We start from the raw sequence: 20,549 nt of genomic DNA on the forward strand, positions 1-20,549 counted from the left end.
GGGATTCTGAAAACTAAAGCCAGAGTGTCCACTTTACTCTGGGGTAACTGTTGCTTCTCTGTTGGGGAAACCTTCCTCTGCAGTCTGTAAATGAACTCTAGAGGTACAAGCTTAATGGATTTGGGTGGAAACTGATTAAACAAGCAGCTATAAAAGAACCTTTCGACCATTGCTGGCTATCAAAGTTTCACAGTGCAATCCCCAGCAATGGACTTCTCTCCTTTACCAACCCACTTACCTCTCTCTCCTTATCATTATCATGTTTTGAAACAGAGTATTAGTCTTGCCCACCCTAAAGCCCAACCACTGTACATGTTTGTTCTTTAAACTCCCCACGATTCGGGTTTTACCTGGGAGAGCGGGAACCCCTAACATTAGTGCAATATATCGGGCTGACTCAGGTGGGAAATCCAAGTTGGTCTAGGACGAGTTATTAAAAACGTCTTCTTGGTTGTAGGGGGGCAGAACATCAGTTCCTCTCCCTGCTGCGGGGGCACCAAGCCCTCTGAAGATGAAACCTTATGAGAAACTGCAATACCCTCCTCTCCACTGACCAAATCATCAGTTTACATCATGTTTGAGACTAAGCCATTGTTATTTGTGCATGTCACCACATTAGCTAACTGATCCAGAGTCCCATTACATGACTCTACCAGTGTCTCAACTGTGGTAAGTCTCATCATAATGGCAGTCAAAAGAGTAACCATATGTTGTTCCACTGCAGAGAGGAGTGCCTTGCACGGATTCAGGGCTGTATCCTTGGCAGCAAGACTCAATTATCTGGCGGCTGTGCACAAGCAGTGGCGTATGCCCATCATTATCAGCTCTCTGGTCGAATAAGCGTGTACTGCTGTTGGTTTAAGGTTCTTCTTAGACTGGACTCCGAGCCTGTGTAGGGGAGATCTAGATAATTTGGTCGTCACTAAGTGCATAAATACAACTACTTGTTGCCAGACCCCCAGTGACCTCAACGTCGTTCAGTAGTTCCTCCAAAGCTGCCCCACTGGAAGGGGGAACCAGGGATCCAGATTGGCAATAAAACCAATGTTGAGAGAGATTTAAAAGCTGCCTCAAGTTTAGCCTCTGTGCTACTAATGTCCTGGTTTAAAGCTCTCATAGCACCACACAAGAAAGTCTTTTCAGAGGGCCAGCTCTGCCAGTGACCTTTGTAGCATGCTTTCTTTTACCCATGATCACCAGAAAATCTTAATTCAGCCTTTGCTAGAAATGGCTTTGCCACAAATCACAGTCAGTGCTTCCTTAATTACGTATGCACCCCACGGACACTTATGCAGTCTTGTACTCACAATACTTGAGGCGCAATGGGTTCCAAACACTCTGATGGATGGTAACAGGCAAATCCTGAGAAGACAGCTCACATCAAGGCTTCAGGCCCAAGGGAGGTGGCCCAGCCTCATCTGGACACAAAAGGGCCCACCCTTGGCCTCAGCTTTGCCCTGGTGCAGCCCACATGATTACCGTGCAGCGGGTTAAGAAGCCACGTGACAAGCACTTGGGGGTTACTCTCCTCCCCCTCTCAAGTGACGTTGATTACAGGCAAGCACCTCCTGGCGCAAAGAATTATGGGACAGGTAGGTCCCGTTGAGCACAGTCTAGTGTACTTGGATACAAAGGAATCAGAATCATCCCAAGAGGATCCCCAAGCGAGAGAATGACGAACACTGAACCTGCAATCAAAAAGGCATATAACCCTCAAAAGAGGCACACAAATGATGACTGCAGAATGACCCAGATACAAGGCAACATGTAGTGCCTACAACAGACATCAATGGATCTGTAAGACTGCAGCAGAGGCTAACGTGCTGGATGGTGCACTGCTGGTCTGTGAGGGAGCACTGATGACTTCAACAGCAAAGACGGCCAAATAATGCTGAGGAGAGGGGAAGAATCATAGAATGAGAGCTGGAAAATTAGGAAAGCGAGAAGTACACTGAAGCACAGCAGACATGCCATGAAGCTCAGGACTTCCCTAATAACAGGAACAAGGACTGGAGGCATCTCAGGCAATCAGGCCCAATATAATCTTCCTCTAAGAGACCCTCCTTCTTAGGACAGACACAAACAGTATGAGACACAGGACCTACCCACAGCAATTCTGGATGTCAGCAAATTCAACGTCAGCAGGGGTGGTGATCTTATTTAAGGGGAGTAAAGGCCCATGCTTATTAGGGACCCAGGGGGTCGCTCTTTCATCCTTACTGTTAAACTACAAGGGGAGTTGAATAGGTTTCTGAATATTTGTGGCTAACACACATCAGGACTATTAACTCAGCCTCATTTTTCAATCACTGCATTTGTAAAGCGCGCTACATACCCGCGAGGGTCTCAAGGCGCTGGGGAGGGGGGGTGCTACTGGTCGAAGAGCCAGGTCTTGAGGAGTCTTCTGAAGGCCAGCAGGTCCTGGGTCTGTCGTAGGATGGTGGGGAGAGTGTTCCAGGTCTTGGCGGCGAGGTAGGAGAAGGATCTGCCGCCGGCTGTGGTTTTTCGGATGCGGGGGACTGTGGCGAGGGCGAGGTTGGCTGAGCGGAGGCTTCGGGTGGGGGTGTGGAAGCTGAGTCTGTTGTTGAGGTAGGTGGGTCCGGTGTTGTGCAGTGCTTTGTGTGCGTGGATCAGGAGCTTGAAGGTGATCCTTTTGTTGACGGGGAGCCAGTGCAGGCCTCTCGGGTGGAGTGTGATGTGGCTGCGGCGGGGGACATTGAGGATGAGTCGGGCCGAGGCGTTGTGGATGCGTTGGAGTCGTCTCAGGAGCTTGTTTGTAATTCCTGAGTAGAGGGTGTTCCCGTAGTCGAGTCTTTTGTTGATGAGGGCCTGGGTAACGTTTTTTCTCGTGTCGAGGGGGATCCATTTGAAGATCCTGCGGAGCATACGGAGGGTGTTGAAGCAGGACGCAGAGACGGCGTTGACTTGCCTGGTCATGGAGAGAGTGGAGTCGAGGATGACCCCCAGGTTGCGTGCGTGGTCCGTGGGTTCCGGGGCTGTGCCTAGTGACGTGGGCCACCAAGAGTCGTCCCAGGCTGATGGGGTGGGTCCGAGAATGAGGACCTCCGTCTTGTCTGAGTTCAGCTTCAGTCTGGTGTCCTTCATCCAGTCGGCTACGGCCTTCATTCCTCGGTGAAGGTTAGCTTTGGTGGTGTGGGGATCTTCGGTGAGGGATATGATCAGCTGGGTGTCGTCGGCGTAGGAGATGATGTTGAGGTTGTGTTGTCGTGCGACGTGGGCGAGGGGGGCCATGTAGATATTGAACAGTGTCGGGCTGAGGGAGGATCCCTGTGGGACGCCGCAGATGATCTCGGTGGTTTTGAAGCGGAAGGGTGGGAGGAGGACGCTCTGGGTTCTGCTGGAGAGGAAGGATGTGGTCCAGGCCAGGGCCTTCTATTGGATACCGGCGTCATGGAGGCGTGCTGATAGGGTGCGGTGGCAGACCGTGTCAAAGGTGGCTGATAGGTCCAGGAGGATGATGGCGGCTGTTCCTCCTTTGTCCATCAGGGTCCGGATGTCGTCAGTGGCGGCGATGAGGGCGGTCTCGGTGCTGTGGTTGCTGCGAAAACCGGATTGGGAAGGGTCTAGGATGTTGTTGACTTCGAGGTAGCGGGTCAGCTGTTTGTTGACAATCTTCTCGGTCACTTTTGCCGGGAAAGGGAGCAGGGAGATGGGCCGGAAGTTCTTGAGGTCCGCCTTGGGCTTCTTCAGAAGGGTGTTGATCTCGGCGTGCTTCCAGCTTTCTGGGAAGGTTGCGGTCTCGAAGGAACAGTTGATTGTTTTCCGGAGGTGGGGCGCGATGGCTGCGCTGGCTTTGTTGAAGACGTGGTGAGGGCAGGGGTCCGATGGGGATCCGGAGTGGATGGAGTTCATGGTTTTGATGGTGTCGTCGTCTCTGACGCTGGACCAGACGGTCAGGCGACTGGTGCCAGTGGTAGTCGCAGGGGTGGTGGACTCGGTGGTGGGTGCGGGGGGGTCGGGGTTGAAGCTGTCGTGGATGTCGGTGATCTTGCGGTGGAAGAAGGTGGCCAGGGAGTCGCACAGGTCTTGAGATGGCGGGATGTCGTTGGTGATGGAGCTGGGGGTGGAGAGTTCTTTCACGATGCTAAAGAGCTCTTTGGTGTTGTGTGCGTTGTTGTCTAGGCGGTCCTTGAAGGCGGTCTTCTTGGTGGTCCTGATGAGTTGGTGATGTCTGCGGGTGGCGCTCTTGAGGGCTGTGTGGTTGTCTGGTGTTCAGTCGTGGAGCCATTTCTTCTCCAGCTTCCGAAAAGGTGTGCTTGGAGATCCGGAGGTCCTCGGTGAACCAGGCGGCTTTCTTGTTGGTGTGGTTGGTTGTAAAGGTCTTGAGAGGGGCGAGGGTGTTGGCGCAGTCATTGATCCACTGTGTGAGGTTGGTCGCGGCGGTGTCTGGGTCGGTGGGTGGTCTCAGGGCGAGGGCGGTAGTCAGTTGGTCCTCGGTGACCTTGCCCCAGCAGCGGCGTGGTAGCTGTTGGGTGCGGTGGGTTTTCTGAAGGTGAAGTGAACGCATCTGTGGTCGGTTTTTAGAGATCATATCAGGCAGAGGGCTTTTATGTTACTTATGGGAGATGAGCCTAACTTGATCTTGGATGCAGTGGTGAATACGAGAGCTCAAGCTTCAATAAATACGAAGAATATCCCTTAGAAATTAAGAGGAGATTTCAACAATCAGGGCCTGACTTGCGCTTTGATATATACATGCCCGGGAGAGAGGGACTACTCCTTCTACTCACCTTGTCATAGAATCTATACTCACACTCACTACCTATTCCTTTCTAGGAATCTTTCTGACAGACTGCTCAGTGTGTAGCTGGTAGAGGCACTCTTTCAGACCATGCCAAGCTGGAGATTGACTGGGAAGGGGACAGACCAAGTACTGGCAAGGGCACTGGAGAATTCAGATGCAGTACTTTAGAGCAGTGGTTCCCAACCTGTGGTCCGGGGACCCCTGGGGGTCCGCGAAGCCTCTTCAGGGGGTCCGCGACTGCTTAGAAAATTAAATATTATTAACAGATTAGGTCCCCAGCTTTCAGTAATCAGTAAGTGGGGGGGTCCCCGGATTCCAATAATGATTCAGTGGGGGTCCCTGGGTTCCAGTAATGATAAAGAGGGGGTCCACAGATGGCAAAAGGTTGGGAACCACTGCTTTAGAGGCCTCGCCCACAGGGAGGATGTTAAAAATGGCATTCTTAGCTATATGGCAGAAAATATTTCAAAAGGCACAAACATGCACACACACAGGGGTACAGTCAAGGCAACTACTAGAGGTGTGGCAAGGGCAATCATTCAAGGGGAAAAATAATCTGACATCCTGACCAAAAAAAACATTGTTCAGCTAACTTTCTAACCTAGAAAAAAAAAAAAACTCCCCCACACTTAAATTGACCAGAGACATTACTACACAAAGTACAACTGCAAATGCTACAAATTCAAAAAGCAGAGCTAGACATCCTTAGAATAAAATAATCCTATGAAAAGGGTAATACGTCGAACCATCTCTTTGCCATGAAAATCTGAGTGCAAAAGGGTGAGATCCTACCAAGCAGCGATTAGAACATTACACATCCTGAAAGGAAAACATTATTTGTTGCTTTCTATCAATGTTTATGCACAGGTGACCAGACTGACAAATGTGAAACATCTGCATTCCTAGATCAGGCACTGGGTGCAAAAAACACCCGGCAATGCATAGCAGAATGGAATATGATAAATCAACAGATGTATAGGAGATGCTCACTTCCACGAAGGCCATGAAACCAAATAAGGCACTGGAACCTGATGGTATCCCGATTGCCTTTTATAGGGATAAAGGCAGCTATACCGCATGGTCCACTGACAATGTTATTTAATTTATTTACTGCTACCTTTGGGGTTACGCCCTTGATGGGGGAAATGGAGACAGTACTAAACTCCAAAAGAGGGCTAGTCCCTGTAGACTGTAGGCCCTTACGCACAATAGCCCTTTTAAATGTGGACTTTTTACTACTAAAGAGTTAACCAGTAAGCTAGATAAAATTCTACCATCACATGGACCAAATGGAATTTGTGCAGGGGCGGAAGGGTTCAGATCATGTTAAGTGAGCTGCACACTTGATAAAAAAAGCTAAACTCAAGCGGTATACCTGCCGTCCAGCTCAAACTATGTGCAGGGAAAGTGTTTGACAGGGTGAGCTGGGAATTCGTGGAAAGGGTAAGTAGAATAGGAAATGGATCTTGGTTATTTACTATTGCATGAGAGGCAAAGTATGAGTTAACGGCATATGCACTCAAGAAAAGACGTTCAACTGTGAAGAGAGACCAGGCAGGACTGCTCCCTATTGCCCTTGTAGTTCTCGCTTACCACTGAGCCACGGGAATCACACATACCAAAATAGCTACAGATAGAAAAGTAAACTGAGTACTTACCATCAGTTAACTCTATTTGTAGACAATGTGCTTCATACTAGCACAGTGCCTGAAGCGACCCTTCCAGAGGTCACAAAAACCCTATAAGTATGTGAGCAGGTATCAGAGTTCAAGATCAATAAATATAATTTAAATCAGATATTCTCAACATTAACCTCCCATCTGGACAAATAAGTAATACATCCACTTTTATGTACTTCTGCTTTATCTCAAGAACATTTAAGAATTGGGCTAGCTTCAACTGTCCCTCCTTGAAAGCACAAAATGCATTGGACCTCGCTAGACAGCACACCTCTACATTTCTTTGCTTGGAAACATCATGATCAATATTATTACAATGAACGTACTGCCCAGTCTTGAGTTTCTATTTCAGGCATTGTCCACTGCCATACTAATACTAGAAATCCAGTATCTGCAAAAGACGCTGCTATCACTTGTTTGAGCCAAAGGGTGGGCCCAAAAAAGTGTTGATGGTGGCATGTGAAAAGGGCGGATTGGCGTGCCCAGATATATTAAAGTACTACTACGCAGCACACTTGGAGGTCATTCAGTGGTCCCAACGAGAGACAGAATAACACTGGACACATATTGAACAAGCGCTGTAAGGAGACCCTAATGGGATATGGCACGGCTATAAAAAGAAAATACTGACACACAAGAATACACTGTTCCGGAAAGGAAAGAAAATCCACCAGGCACTTCGCTATCTAGAAGCAATAGCCCTCACACATCCTATTGGATGTCATGCTTCATCATAGGGCTTGCTCCTCGTCAGACTGGTACTGCAATATCTGACCGGCACCCCATAAAGGGGGCTATTTGCCGGAGATCTTTTACTGATACTCTGTGCCATGGTGTGAGATGAAGGAAAGAATTCCAACCTACAGGCAAGCAAAGAACAGGAGAGCAACAAAAAAAAAAAGGAAGATAAAATTGGCTCAAAACCCTTCACTCCAAAGAACCTACAATTTATTGATCAAAGAAGGGTCTTGGTCAAAGTTAAAAGAATACTTCGGAGTGAAAAAGAGGTAATGCTCAGCCACTCTACAAGCAACACCTAAACAAGGGTGAAGGAATTACCTTCAACCACTACAGTAGGTCAACATGTTTTGCGCCTGAAGAGTCCATACGGATCCGGTGGCGCTTCATCAGGACCAAACAACAAAAAAGTCTTCTCCTCAACTACACAAGAAGACACAGTGTGTCTAGGAATATAAGCACAGAACCTCAAGTCACTTACTCAAAAAAATCTACACGTTAAATAGTCATATGTAGAGGGAGACCATCCCAAATTAAGGACTAGGCTCCATAGGAACAAGCGTGCCCATAGGACTGGCGTAATATTTGGATGCACCCAATCCCCCGCTCAGAGACCTACCCTGAGTAACAGTGTATTCTTGTGTGTCAGTATCATTATTTGGGAGGCTGTACACTGGACCATTAATCTCCCTGTCCCTCTAAATATTGTAAATAAGAAAAAGTAGCCCTGAAGATATGGGATAGAGTGTAAGTTCTGGGAGGTTATATCACATATCCGTCAGCGTCTACCGGTATCAGAATTCTACCTTCACTTTAGCCTTGAAACAGAAAAGGTTTGAAAGATGTCAGTCAGGTGACTACCTTATGCTAAGAGACCGATGGAATTCAAACAAGCTTAAGGGGTAACTGAGCAGGAGAGACTCCAATATGGCCAAATAGGTCACAGGGTACTCCAATTATGTAGCAAAATGACAGCCCCAAACAATTAAATGTTTCTAAAGCATTTCATTATCTAAACTTCAATCCACTATAGATCTGATCTCCAACATGTCCTCCATTCTAAACTTTGGGGGGAAGCTTTACAAATTGGAACTACCCATAAAAATGACAGCTAGAATTCAGGAGGGAGCTCACTGAAGTTCAATCAGGGTGGGGGTGTTTGTCAGGGAATACCGAAACAGCTTTGTAGTACTTCACAAAGGGAGACAGAATATAAACTCAGGATTGGGTGGGACCTTATGCCACAGACTGCATGTCATATGCCCACATATGTTAGAAAGGTAGGAGGTGTAGAACTGGGTTAGGAATGCTCTTACGGATATGAAGGGATTGCACTAAAATCCAGCTGTCCTGGACAAAAGTGCTGAATCACATGAGATGAAATAGTGGGGCAGGAGAGAATGTGATGTTGTGAGTTGACACAATGGGCCCGCATCGCATAGATATACAATTAAGAAGGTTCTATTAACTCACATACTAGCAGCAGGCAAGCAATTGACCGCAAGCTTCTCTGTATAAAGTGGATCCACCCACCCACCTCTCCTCTATGAATAGCAGAAATGTGGGAACCATAGCCCTAGAAAAACTCATAAATGATGGGCAAAAGACCTATAAAAAGTTTGTGAAAAAATGAGATCCGTTACTTAACCTCACTGCCATTGGTGAGGGACAACACACCTAAATTGAGAGCTCTGGATGACTCGAAACTGACTGTGTATGAATAAAGACACCTATCTTCTCAAAATGGTTAAGAGGGAGATGGCCCAGTGAAATGTCCATGGTGTCCGTCTTCGTACTTCGGTTGTAGGGTTAGTTGTGGTCGGGGGAGGAGCCTCAAGTGTTTAAGATTCAATTATTTTCTTGCTGCCACCGATATAAGCTGCAGTGGTCGGCATTTGTTGTTAACCTTTGAAACTGTAAGCAATTTGGGCATGATAACAGTGATTTCAATTTGCCTTTTCCTGTTGACATTGGCACTGTTATAGATTTTGTATATGAATGGGTAAAAAGCTTCTGTAATTAGTCTATCATGTGGAGATATCCATAAAGTGTGAAATCTTGAGGGAATAAGTATCTAGATCCATAAGGTGTGAAATCTTGGGGGGAGAAGTATCCATCAGAAAACAATAGCATTGTCCAAGTTGCTCTTCATACTCATCTGCAACTCAACAGCAAATCAGGAGAAGGCAATCTCCCGAGAAAAGCTGCCGTCTTCATGCATAGGGGGGAGTAATTCAGTTCAACGGTTCTTACTGTAGCAGAGTAAACATTCCAACGGCGGTTACAATGAAAATTACATTCTTTCAACCACCCGTCTTCAATTGTCTGGACAGGTCTGCTTGGAACCTGGCATACCAAAATGTAGCTGTTAATTACAGCATTTCATGCAGATTCACTAAACAGTTCCAAAGTTATAGGTGGAAAAATGTTATCTTTCAATGGCGAATGAAACCGAAACCGAACTACACAATGTAGGGCTGTTTTACTGAAATCCACCAACGTTTTAAAGCTTAATCCTGCTGTATTAAAATGTTGACAACAATCCCAATACATCCATTTAGAAAGCCTGTATCTAACTATTTTACAATAGTTGCATGCCCTACTGTAACAGCCTATGCCAGAAACACTGGCCCTTTTACCCCCTGTGAAATTCCTGTCACATTTCCAAACTGACGTGCTTTCAGGCAGCTGCTTATTTAAACTTCACTATCTTATCAGGTTCATTTATATGCAAATCTTAACAGACAATCTAGAAAAAAACACACTTGTGGAACTAAACATGGGAGATAAAGTGGTCTGCCAAATTTTGGGTATCATGACCTGTGATGCATGGAAAAGCAAGGCGACTGTCTATAGGTAATCCTTAAACTATTTGTGCCCTTTCATTAGTGGACCAAGCACTTCTGTTAATTACCTCTATACCTTTTAGGTGGAGAGCTACCCTACATCAGATAACCCATGTCTGGTCACTAGAGTGGGGCAGGGTGGGGGAAATAAGTTTCAGGAGAGAGGATCTGGTTGGGTGGGGTTTGCTAACAAGACATTTCCCCCACCGGCTCTATGGGACATGTTTGTGTTACGTTTAATCCTAAAACATTTGATTAAAGTGAAAAAATTCCCGAGTATTTCAAGAATTGGTTAAAAAAAATGGTAAATTTTGCACTATCTCAAGGGAGTCACTCAAGGCAAAAACTTGGAATACTTTTGTGGGAAGCAGAGGAGGCACTGCTAACTGTCAGTTCGGATGCATCCTTATAATCATGGCTGTAAAGATCCAAGTTTAAAAACCTCTGCGCTGGACTCGAACAACTGCACAGTTCTCAAAGTCACAAGGGAAAAATTATGGACAGGTAAAGTGAAGAACGCTGTTCAAAATATTAACTTACTATAATGCAAATCACTTAGGTCATCGCCTTAAAATCCCAAGAGAAGATTAACAAAATATAGCTCTTCACATTTCTAAATAAACTTGATTGATTTTGACAACTTATTTACAAATGAAATGATATGGGGAACTTACTTTCACCGATCGAGAATTTTTTCGTAGAAGTTTACGTATGACCAACAACAAGAAGTCCATTTCCTCAGTACGCTCGTGCACCTGTGAAATGTGGTAAGAAATCAAATTACCAAGCGGCCATAAAATGAAACGTGCATTTGTTTTCCTAGCATCAGAGGTCTAATTTTTAATATTACTGATTTCAGTAAGGACCTAAGAAACTGGAAAACTAATTATTGTTTATAATCCAAAAAACCTAGAAGCCTAACTGGCAATTCTTTAGTTTTATCTAAGTAGCAAGAAATGAAGCACACAACTCACTCCCCATTGCTGTTACGTACTTATCTGCACGCGGCAGTGAAGAATCGCCCTATTACAGTTTTTTCCTCCAATGTGTAATCACAGGTGTACAGTGGTTTATTAAAAAAAATGTCATCCTTCCTCTTTGCGAGATGTAAAGAAATGTTGCATCACTTACGTATTCGTGTACAATTTCTGCACATGCATGCTCCTTTATTTAAACTCATTTTTAGGTTGGACTTTGTAACTTACTCAGCATTAGAGCATATGAAAATTGTCTGCCAGACAGTGTGGTAAGAAATGTGTGCCAGCTGTTGATCCAACATAGAAATGTGAGGAAAATGTGTGTTTTTTTTTTTTTTTTTTTTAACCTAAATTAGGTTTGCAGGGGATTCTGGGTGAGCAAACGTTGGGGTATCAACGCAAACCACACCTCCGCGCACACCTCACTTCCATGGAATCTACCAGGTGTCTAGTTTTCAAAAAAAAATCTGGGTTTAGTAGGTTTCCCTAAATGACTACCGCGCCCGGGACCAAAAACACAGATGCCCTACCTTGCAAAAACAGTTAGTTTTGTAATAGTTAATTTTGATGCGTCCACGTTCCATTTTGGAGCATTTCCTGTCACGGGCACTATGCCTACCCACACAAGTGAGGTACCATTCTTATCTGGAGGGGGGGGGAGGGGAGGAGAGATGCTGGGTGGAAGGATGTTTGTGTCTACCCCCTCAGATTCCAGAACTTTGCAGCACCGAAATATGAGGTAAAAGTGTTTTTTCAGCCACATTTTGAAGTTTGCCCCACAAGTCACCCGCATCCTGGATTCCTCTAGGTGTATAGTTGGTTAAAATGTATAGGTTTGGTAGGTTTCCATAGGTGCCGGCTGAGCTAGAGGCCAAAATCCACAGCTAGGCACTTTGAAAGAAACACGTCTGTTTTCACTGGGAAAATGTGAAGTGTCCATGTTGAGTTTTGGGATGTTTCCTGTCGCAACCACTAGGTCTACCCACACAAGTGAGGTGCTATTTTTGTCAGGAGACTTGGGGGAATGCTGGGTGGAAGACAGTGTGAGGATCCCCTCAGATAGCAGAACTTTGCAGCACCAAAATGTGAGGAAAAGGTGTTAAGACAAATTTTGAGGTTTGCAAAGCACTGAGTAACAGACGCTGGTGAAAGCCCCACAAACACTCCATCCTGGATTCCAATAGGTGTCTAGTTTAAAAAAATTTTTACAGGTTTGTTAGGTTTCCCTAAGTGTCGGCTGAGCTACAGCCCAAAATCCACAGCTAGGAACTTTCCAAAAAACACGTCCGTTTTCAATGTAAATATGTGATGTGTCCATGTTGCATTTTGGGTTGTTTCCTGTCGCAGGAACTAAGTCTACCCACACAAGTGAGGTACCATTTTTATCGAAAGACTTGGGAGAATACAGAATAAAAGGACAAGTGTTATTGCCAATTGTCTTTCTTTACATTTTTGCCTTCCAAATGTAAGACAGTGTGTAAGAAAGAAGTCATTTTGAGAAATGTCCTGTAATTCACATGGTAGTATGGAGACACCTGAATTCAGAGATGTGCAAAAAACCACTGCTTTTAAACTCCTCATCTTGTGTCCATTTTGGAAATACATAGGTTTCCTTGATACCTATTTCTCACTTTTTATATTTTACCAAATGCATAGCTGTATACCCGGTATACAATGAAAACCCATTGCAAGGTGCAACTCGTTTATTGGCTCTGGGTAACCTTGGGTTCTTGATGAACCTACAAGCCCTATATATCCCAGAACTAGAAGGGTCCAGCTGACAAAGGTATTTTACTTTCAAAAATCTGCCACAGCTGGAAAAAGTTACAGAATAAAATGTAGATTGAAAGGCTGGGGGTTCTTTTCAACTCAATTTCAATATTTCTTTATTCCAACTGTGAATTTGTGTAGGAAAACCTTGAAGGATCTACATAAATGACACCATTGCTGAATTCAAAATGCTGTCTACTTTTCAAAAATGTTTAGCTGTCCGGGATCCATCATTGATTTCACACCTATTTCTGTCACTAACTGGAAGGAAGCTGAAAGCACAAAAAATAGTAAAAATGGGGTACATCCCAGTAAAATGCCAAAACTGTGTTGAAAAATGTGATTTTCTGATTCAAGTCTCCATGTTCCTGAAAGCTGGGAAGATGATGATTTTAGCACCGCAAACTCTTTGTTGATGCCATTTGCAGGGGAAAAATTCACATGCTTTCGTCTGCAGCAACTTTTTCCCAAAAAATCCAAACTTTAGCTGTATTTTGGCTAATTTTGTGGTCTCCTTCAGGGGAACCCACAAACTCTGGGTACCTTTAGAATCCCCAGAATGTTGGGGGGAAAAAAAAGGACTCAAATTTGGTGAGGATAGCTTATGTGTACAGAACGTTATGAGGGCCTAAGCGTGAACTACCTCAAAAAGCCAAAAAAAACGGCTTGGCACAGGAGGGGGAAAAGGCCTGGCAGCGAAGGGGTTAAGGAGATCATTTGGACGGTCATGAACTTTGCCCAAGTAACTTTGGTTTGACACGTGCTCAAATCTTGAGAGGTATATTTGACCATTGAAGAGGTTATTTGGGAGTGTGTTGAGCTCGGTGGTTTTAATTGTTTACAAATACAACTTTTGTAGCTTTCGCCGGATTGTGGTGGGTGATCCTGTTTATGCTCGTATTCCTCAATCTGATTAGTATCAAGTTTTGTAATTCATAGTTACACTGATATGTGCTGTTTGTTATTCCTTAATGACTCAATTGCTTTATGTCAATCGTTAGTGTTTGGTAATGTCCATCTGTTGCATGAATGAAACCAACTGTAGGGCACTCTTACTTCGCAACTGGTTTCCTTGCACCGAGAGACATTAATTTAACACTGCATGCCTAAAAGGAAAGTTACATCTTAAATTTGTATTGAATTTCACATGTTTGGAAATAAAGTGCAGCTCTTGAGAAATTAAGTGATCACACCTCACATCAATGACTGCAAAGGAGAAGCCTAGATTTACAGAACCCGGAAATGCTAAACAGATTGAAATAAACATTGCTGCACGGGGGGTACACTGCCACCATAGCTCTAGAAAATAAAAAAGGCTTTTGCTACAGAAGGACATATAACAAACATACAAAGCCTCAAAGATAGAGCATTTTGCAACAAGTAGTGAATGTAGGGAAATCAACTGATTTGTTCACTGATGTGTTATTGCCGAGTATGTTGGCAGACCCGGTTGTAGTTGTACGTCAGCATTTTGGGCAATCCGACGTCAGTGCAGTAGCTGAAAAACCAAGGTATAAAGCAACACAGTAGTTGATCATAGAAAGAAACAAGGACTCAGTGGAAGCCACAAGAACAACAATTTTCAAGTGAATAGGAAGGAAATACACGTTTTAAGGCGCAACCTAAGTATTTTGACAGAGAAAGAGTATTTTCAAGCTGCACTCCCAAGTTGTGGATTAAGGATACCAGAGACGACAGCGGATCGAGTTCAGCAGGCCATCAAGACAGACTGCAAGGAGTGTACTCCGCTGACACTGGACGCCTCGTTACATCGCTGTTCAACTAGTGGGCAATTGTCTTTATCAATATAGTCACTGCTGACGCGCCAGGCCTGAAATTAGCAGAACCATTAGTCAAGGTGTCCCTAACAAACTCAGAAATTAAGGGGATTTTTTTGCTAAATTGTGAGAAAAAGGTAAAATGATTTAACAAAAGCAGTGAGAATTGTGACAAAGATTTTAAAGTGAGTCTGAGTGACGAACTCTCTGGGAGAGGCAAGGAAGATGTTTAAAGAAGAAAGGAAGATAGATCACAAAAGAGCAGTCTGAAAGAAAATAAAAACCAACCAAGCAAAAGCCCCGTCACATATATCACAATCAACTTGCTGGATGATCAAAGTTAAATATGATACAGTGTCACAATCATAGCTCAGGTGAAAGCGAAAGGGAGCTCATACTCCTTGATCAAGAACTTGTGGACGATTTTGACGATGTTCAATGGCTGCAAGCATGGCACTCTCTTTACTGTGGAGTAGGTGGAAGCCTGATTTCATATTCAAGCAACTGATTGTTCGCGCACAGATGTCCAGCTGGTGATTAACTACATTTTCCAAGACTGTTAGAAGAAAGGGAAGCAAAAAGAGTTGATAATTACATAAGACCGAGGGGTCAGAAGAAGAGGGTTTCCTTATTTAATTAAATAAAGTGGGACTACCCGGGCCTGCTTCCATTTTAAGGAAGCAACAGACAAAAAAAAATTAAGTGACTAACTTATCACGCAGGATTTAAGGATTCACTCACCAGGATAAAAGGACAGATCAATTCCATCACATGACCTTTACACCTGGGAAATGGCAAAAGCAAATCATGCAAAATTCTGATTTCTCTTTTCATCTAACCACCCTATCGTGCCCATTTTCTTATTCTAGACAAAACCGATCAAAGAGAACTGTGAACTCTCCAAAACCTACTACGGAATTCACTACAATGTATGAGGCAGTTATTACCAATACATCTCCTTCAATTTTAAGAACGAGAGCATCTGCTTTTTCAGGACAATGGCCTTGTCGCCAAGTTATGTTACAGTGGGATAAAGAGGGAAGGAGGTGTCCACGTCTCAAATTATGGTCAGCCCAGGCAAAAATAAATTAATCCCTTTAACTATGGCTTCAATACCCAAACAGTAATGCAATTACCAGTAATTCATTGTTGTAGCGAATGGTATTCTTTTGTACAGCTGTGAGGTTTAAAAAAGTAGGTCAGGGGGTGCAGAGCACTAGTGCTAAGGTGATGTGACAGAACTGCACCCGTGCCAAACGCAAAGGCATCGGTTTCCACAAACAGAAGTTTCAATACTTCTGAATGTTGCAGACTTTACAACCTAGCCAAAGCCTTCCATTCTGTAAAGGCTTCATTGTTTCTGTGCCCAAAAGGACCCGAGCTCCTTTCCTAGTCAGCGGCGTGATCAGGGAAACAATCACTGGAAATATTGAAATTAACATGCTATAAAAGTAGGGGAACACCAGAAGAAATTGATTTCTTGCAGTATTGAAGAAGGGCACCATACAGCTTCAATTTTTCAGTTACCTGTGCGCAATACCTTAGTGGAAGAAACAAATCCTGGGGCCTTTAATGAAGATTCCTGAAATGAGCTTATCTGCCTTGGAATGCAAAATATGTGGATGAAAACAAAGTTATTCTCTACCGAGTCTCACATGTTGCTTAAGAACATTTTTTTTTTTAAAAGAGTTGGAGATCATTCAAATAAGTGATGATCATGTAGCTATCCAAGACACCCCTGACCGATATCTTAAATGTCTATAACTAGAATTGCATGCAGTCTACAATAGTGCTACTCCTTGGTCCTTAAGCAACCCTTTCAGAAAAATATGTTGTTTTAATTTGATCCAAACTTGCAAAAAAAAAAAAAAAAAGGCACATGGTATCACTTCACAGTTGCCCCGTACCCTGATAATCAAAGATACTTTCCAATATGATGTCCAGTCTTTTTACAACATCAAATAAATCCTATTTAACTTATCCCTTTCTCTATAGTCATCTTTCTTTAGGTTTCTAATCGAAATTAGCTGTGTGCAAAGGTTCAACATTGAGCATTCCGGTGGCAGAGCAACACACCTCTTATCACAATGTTGTCAACACATTGATCTGGAATGTGAGGTTGATTAAAGCAGAAGTCGCAGGGTGGTTCCCACCAAGGGTAAAGCATTCTTTAGTTCGTAATCTACCCCTATATGAAATGGCTGCTGCCAGCATCTCAGTCGAAGCAGTTTCTACTTTAAATTGACATAAATGAGTGATACTTTATTAACTATTTACTCTAACGACCCTTGCCTCAGGGTCAAAACCCAATATGCACTACCTAAGAAGTTTGTCTCTTGTCAAACATTGTTTCAACCGCAGCAATAGAAAGTGTTGCAATTGTACACCCAGCCACTGATTTATAATCAAGGGAGTTGTCCAAAACATTGTGCCCCTTGTTACAAAAATAAAGGAAAAAAGATTGCAGTTAGGTCTAGGAGACATGTTGGGGGTTGCAGACAAATAAAGCCAATTGCATTATGCACAAAAGGATTGAAGCTTGTTGTAGTAGAGTACCCTCTTCCTTGGCATGGTTACCCACATTTTCTGCCTGTTGTCCGTATGTTTGACTGTGTCTACTGAGTTCCTGCTAACCAGGGCCCCAGTAGTTTTGCTCTCTCCCCTAAATTGTACCTTTTTCTTTGCACAACTGGCATAATGGTCCCCCCATGTAAGTCTCTTGTATATGGTACCTAGGTACCCAGGGCATTGGGGTTCCAGGGGATCCTTGTGGGCTGCAGCAGTTATTCTGCCACCCACAGGGAGCCCATGCAAAGGGTTCTGCAGGCCTGCCATTACAGCCTGCATGAAACGGGTGCATGCACCCATTTTCACTACAGGTCACTACACCAGGTCAATTAAAGTCACCCCTATGGTAGGCCCTCTCAGCCCAGAGGGCACGGTGAAGGTACCTGTATATGAGGGCATCCCCCACCCAACCAAACTAGATCCATTTTCCTGGACTTTGTGAGTGCGGGAACACCATTTTACACGTGTACTGGACACAGGTCACTGCCTATGTCCAGCTACATAATGGTAACTCTGATGCTGGGCATGATTGGTATCAAGCATGTTGGAATAATACCCCAATACTGTTGCAAGTATTGGAAGTATGATTCCATGCACTCTGGGGGCTCCTTAAAGGACCCCCAGCATTGCCACCACCAGTCTTACAGGGTTTTCCAGGCAGCCCACCTGCTGCCACCCCTCAGACAGGTTTCTGCTCTCTTGCTGCTTGATCTGATCAAGCCCAGGGAGGCAGAACAAAGGATTTCCCTTTGGAATAGGTGTGACTGGTTTGTGAGTGGTAGCTTCCCCAAGCCACTGATTTGCATTGAAGGGCATATTTGGTGCCCTCCATGCATGAACCAGTCCACACCGGTTCAGGGACCCCCAGTCCATGCTCTGGTGCAAAACTGGACAATGGAAAGGGGAGGTCCATCACCGCCCCAGGGGTGGTGTCCAGACCTCCTCCAGAGGGTCCCTGGGTTCTGCCATCTTGTTGCCAAAGTTGGCAGGGAACTCTGGGAGCATCTGAGTGGGCAGGCAAGGCAGGTGAGGTCAGAGCCCAATCCCCTTTCAGGGCTATTTAGGGTCTCTCTCTTGGGTGGGTCCTTAGATTCACCTTGCAACATTCCAGCAGGGCTCCTCTGCAACCTCTGCTTCGACTTCTGGCAAGTGGAACCGCGACTGGACCCTCCAGAAACCGACAAACGCTGCTACAACGAAGAAGATCTCTTCTGCAACTTTGTTTCTACGTCTCCTGCCGGCTTTGCAACATTTCCCCGGCTGTGCATACTCAATAGACTGCAACTCTTCAGCCTTCACAAGAAGTAGTAATCTCCCTTGGAGTGAAGGAGTCACTCCCCTGCTACTGCAGGCACCTACGCGACAAGCGACGCCCGGCTGCGTGGTGGATCTCCTCTCATCTTGAGCTGCGTGGAACCAGCATCACGGTTGGTGATCCGGAGTAGTCCTCTTAGTCCTCTCGGCCAGCTGTCCAACTTTGGTGGAGGTAAGCCTTTGCCTTCCCACGCAGGACAGTACCCCCGTGCACTGCATCTCTTGCAGCTGCCAAGGCTGGTTTGCATCTCCTCCAAGGGATCTTCAGGTGATGTGTAGTTCTAGCCCCCAGCACTCCATCCTGCAAAGCACAGCCTCCCGAGTGATTCTCCTGCGGCGTGGGATCCTCTTTTGTGGTGCTGCGTGGGCTTCTACTGCGACTCCTGTGTCACTGTGGCACTCCTGTGGATGCTGCCTCTGCGGACTCTCAGCAACACTGAGGGTCCCCTGTGACTCCTCCTCCTGGGTATAGTTCTCTTGGGCGTTGCCGGTCCCTGGCAGCACCTCTTTCACTAACCACAAGTTGGCCTTTGCCAAGGCTTGTTAGTAAAATTCCTGCACAGACACCCATCTGCATTCTTCCTTCCAGCGTGGGTCTTCATCTGAATCCATCCGGAACTCTGGTCAGGCTCCTGGGCTGCAGTGCTGACCTGTTCTTTAGGTACCATCGACCAACTCCTACATCCACAGCTGGGTGGGTAGTAGCTCCTACTCCTCCTTGACTCCACTGTGAATCTTGGACTTAGTCCCCTCTCGCCACAGGTCTTCTTTCTTCAGGAATCCACCTCTGGTTTTCTTGCAGCCTTGTCTGGGTGTCTTCTGTTTCTTTTTTTCCTCCTTTTGGGTGGTTTGGGGAAAATCCAGTGTTTTACTCCTGCAATCCTGGTCACCCTCTACACATTTTACTTACCTAGGTGGGGGTACCTTATTCGCGTTCCAGATTTTTAGTATATGGTTTGTGCTCCCCCTAGGGTCACTATTGGTTATTGCTATTTGCACTGTTTTCTAACATTTTCTATGACTATTTCTGGTTACTAGTGTATATATTTAGTTATATTACTTACCTCCTAAGGGTGGGTTACCTTTCTAGTATTTCGTGGTGATTTGTTCCAAAAATAAAGTTCTTTAGTTTTGTACAACTCAGTGTTTTCTTTCATGTGAGCAAGTGCTGTGTGACTACAGTGGCATTGCACGAGCTTTGCATGTCTCCTAGATAAGCCTTGGCTGCTAATCCATAGCTACCTCTAGAGAGTCTGGCTTCTAGACACTGCCTACACTTCACTAAGAGGGGCTACGTGGACCGGGTCTAAGGTTTAAGTACCATAAGTAACCACAACACACCAGGCCACATTCCTACACCTGTGAATTCATCGGGGAGCACTATGGCAAGGTGAGGGGGTATTGGCCCATTTATTCCTTCTTTGTTGATAGATTTTCTGATATGATGGTTAGTACCAAGGAAGCCTCAGATCATTCTCAATGTGCCTCAGTTGATCCATTTTAGAGGGATCGTCCTGGGAGATACTCTTTCTTGTCTAGGGGTTCCAAACCCTCTTCCAGTGACAGTCCAGGTTATGACCTATAAGAAATGACATTTGAATTCACAAGGTAAACAGGTCTGCCAAATAATCAGACTTGAAACAAAAGCACAGGTCATAGAAGATGGCCCAGCTCTCCCTCAAAGCCCTGTGCCTGGAAACATGCACATAATCGAGGCAATACAACAGGTCAGAAAATACGTACAGGGCAAGGGAAAAAAAAAGCAAAGAAGTAGGTATATGTTCTGTATACTAGTGTGAAGTCTTTGATGACTGAGTGAGCATGTTTGCTGCAAGGGAGTCTGGTCTTTGATTAGGAAATAAAAATGAGATCCTGAAGTAGGAACACAGATGTACCAAACTTGTTTAGAACAATATAAATAGGGTGACAGGAGAACAGGGTGAAGTAGAAGCAGGTCAGTAGTAGTCTTTAGTAAACTTGCTGACTTCATTAAATGCTGTCAGTTTTTAACTCCAGGCGTATCAAGGAAACAAATCAGGATCTGGAGTAAGCATAGAAAATTTTAAAAGATAGGGTCCATTAGGGAGTATACCAAGGAATGAAAATAAAGACGA

At 44.9% G+C, this 20,549-nt stretch overlaps 2 protein-coding genes across 2 annotated transcripts in view; one reads left to right on the forward strand and one right to left on the reverse strand.

Moving 5' to 3' along the window:
* TDRD9 (tudor domain containing 9) overlaps nt 1-20,549 on the reverse strand; it is a 2,107,755-nt gene that overhangs the window by 1,584,067 nt on the left and 503,139 nt on the right. Inside the window, exon 6 of the mRNA XM_069207577.1 lies at nt 10,703-10,783. Within this exon, the coding sequence (XP_069063678.1) occupies nt 10,703-10,783 (81 nt within the window). The remainder of the gene's footprint in view (nt 1-10,702; nt 10,784-20,549) is intronic.
* The window catches only part of RD3L (RD3 like), a 661,792-nt gene that overhangs the window by 234,370 nt on the left and 406,873 nt on the right, over nt 1-20,549 (forward strand). The gene's annotated exons all lie outside the window — the stretch shown is intronic.

This window comes from Pleurodeles waltl, chromosome 9 (genome assembly GCF_031143425.1).
Source record: "Pleurodeles waltl isolate 20211129_DDA chromosome 9, aPleWal1.hap1.20221129, whole genome shotgun sequence".
NCBI classification, from domain to species: domain Eukaryota; kingdom Metazoa; phylum Chordata; class Amphibia; order Caudata; family Salamandridae; genus Pleurodeles; species Pleurodeles waltl.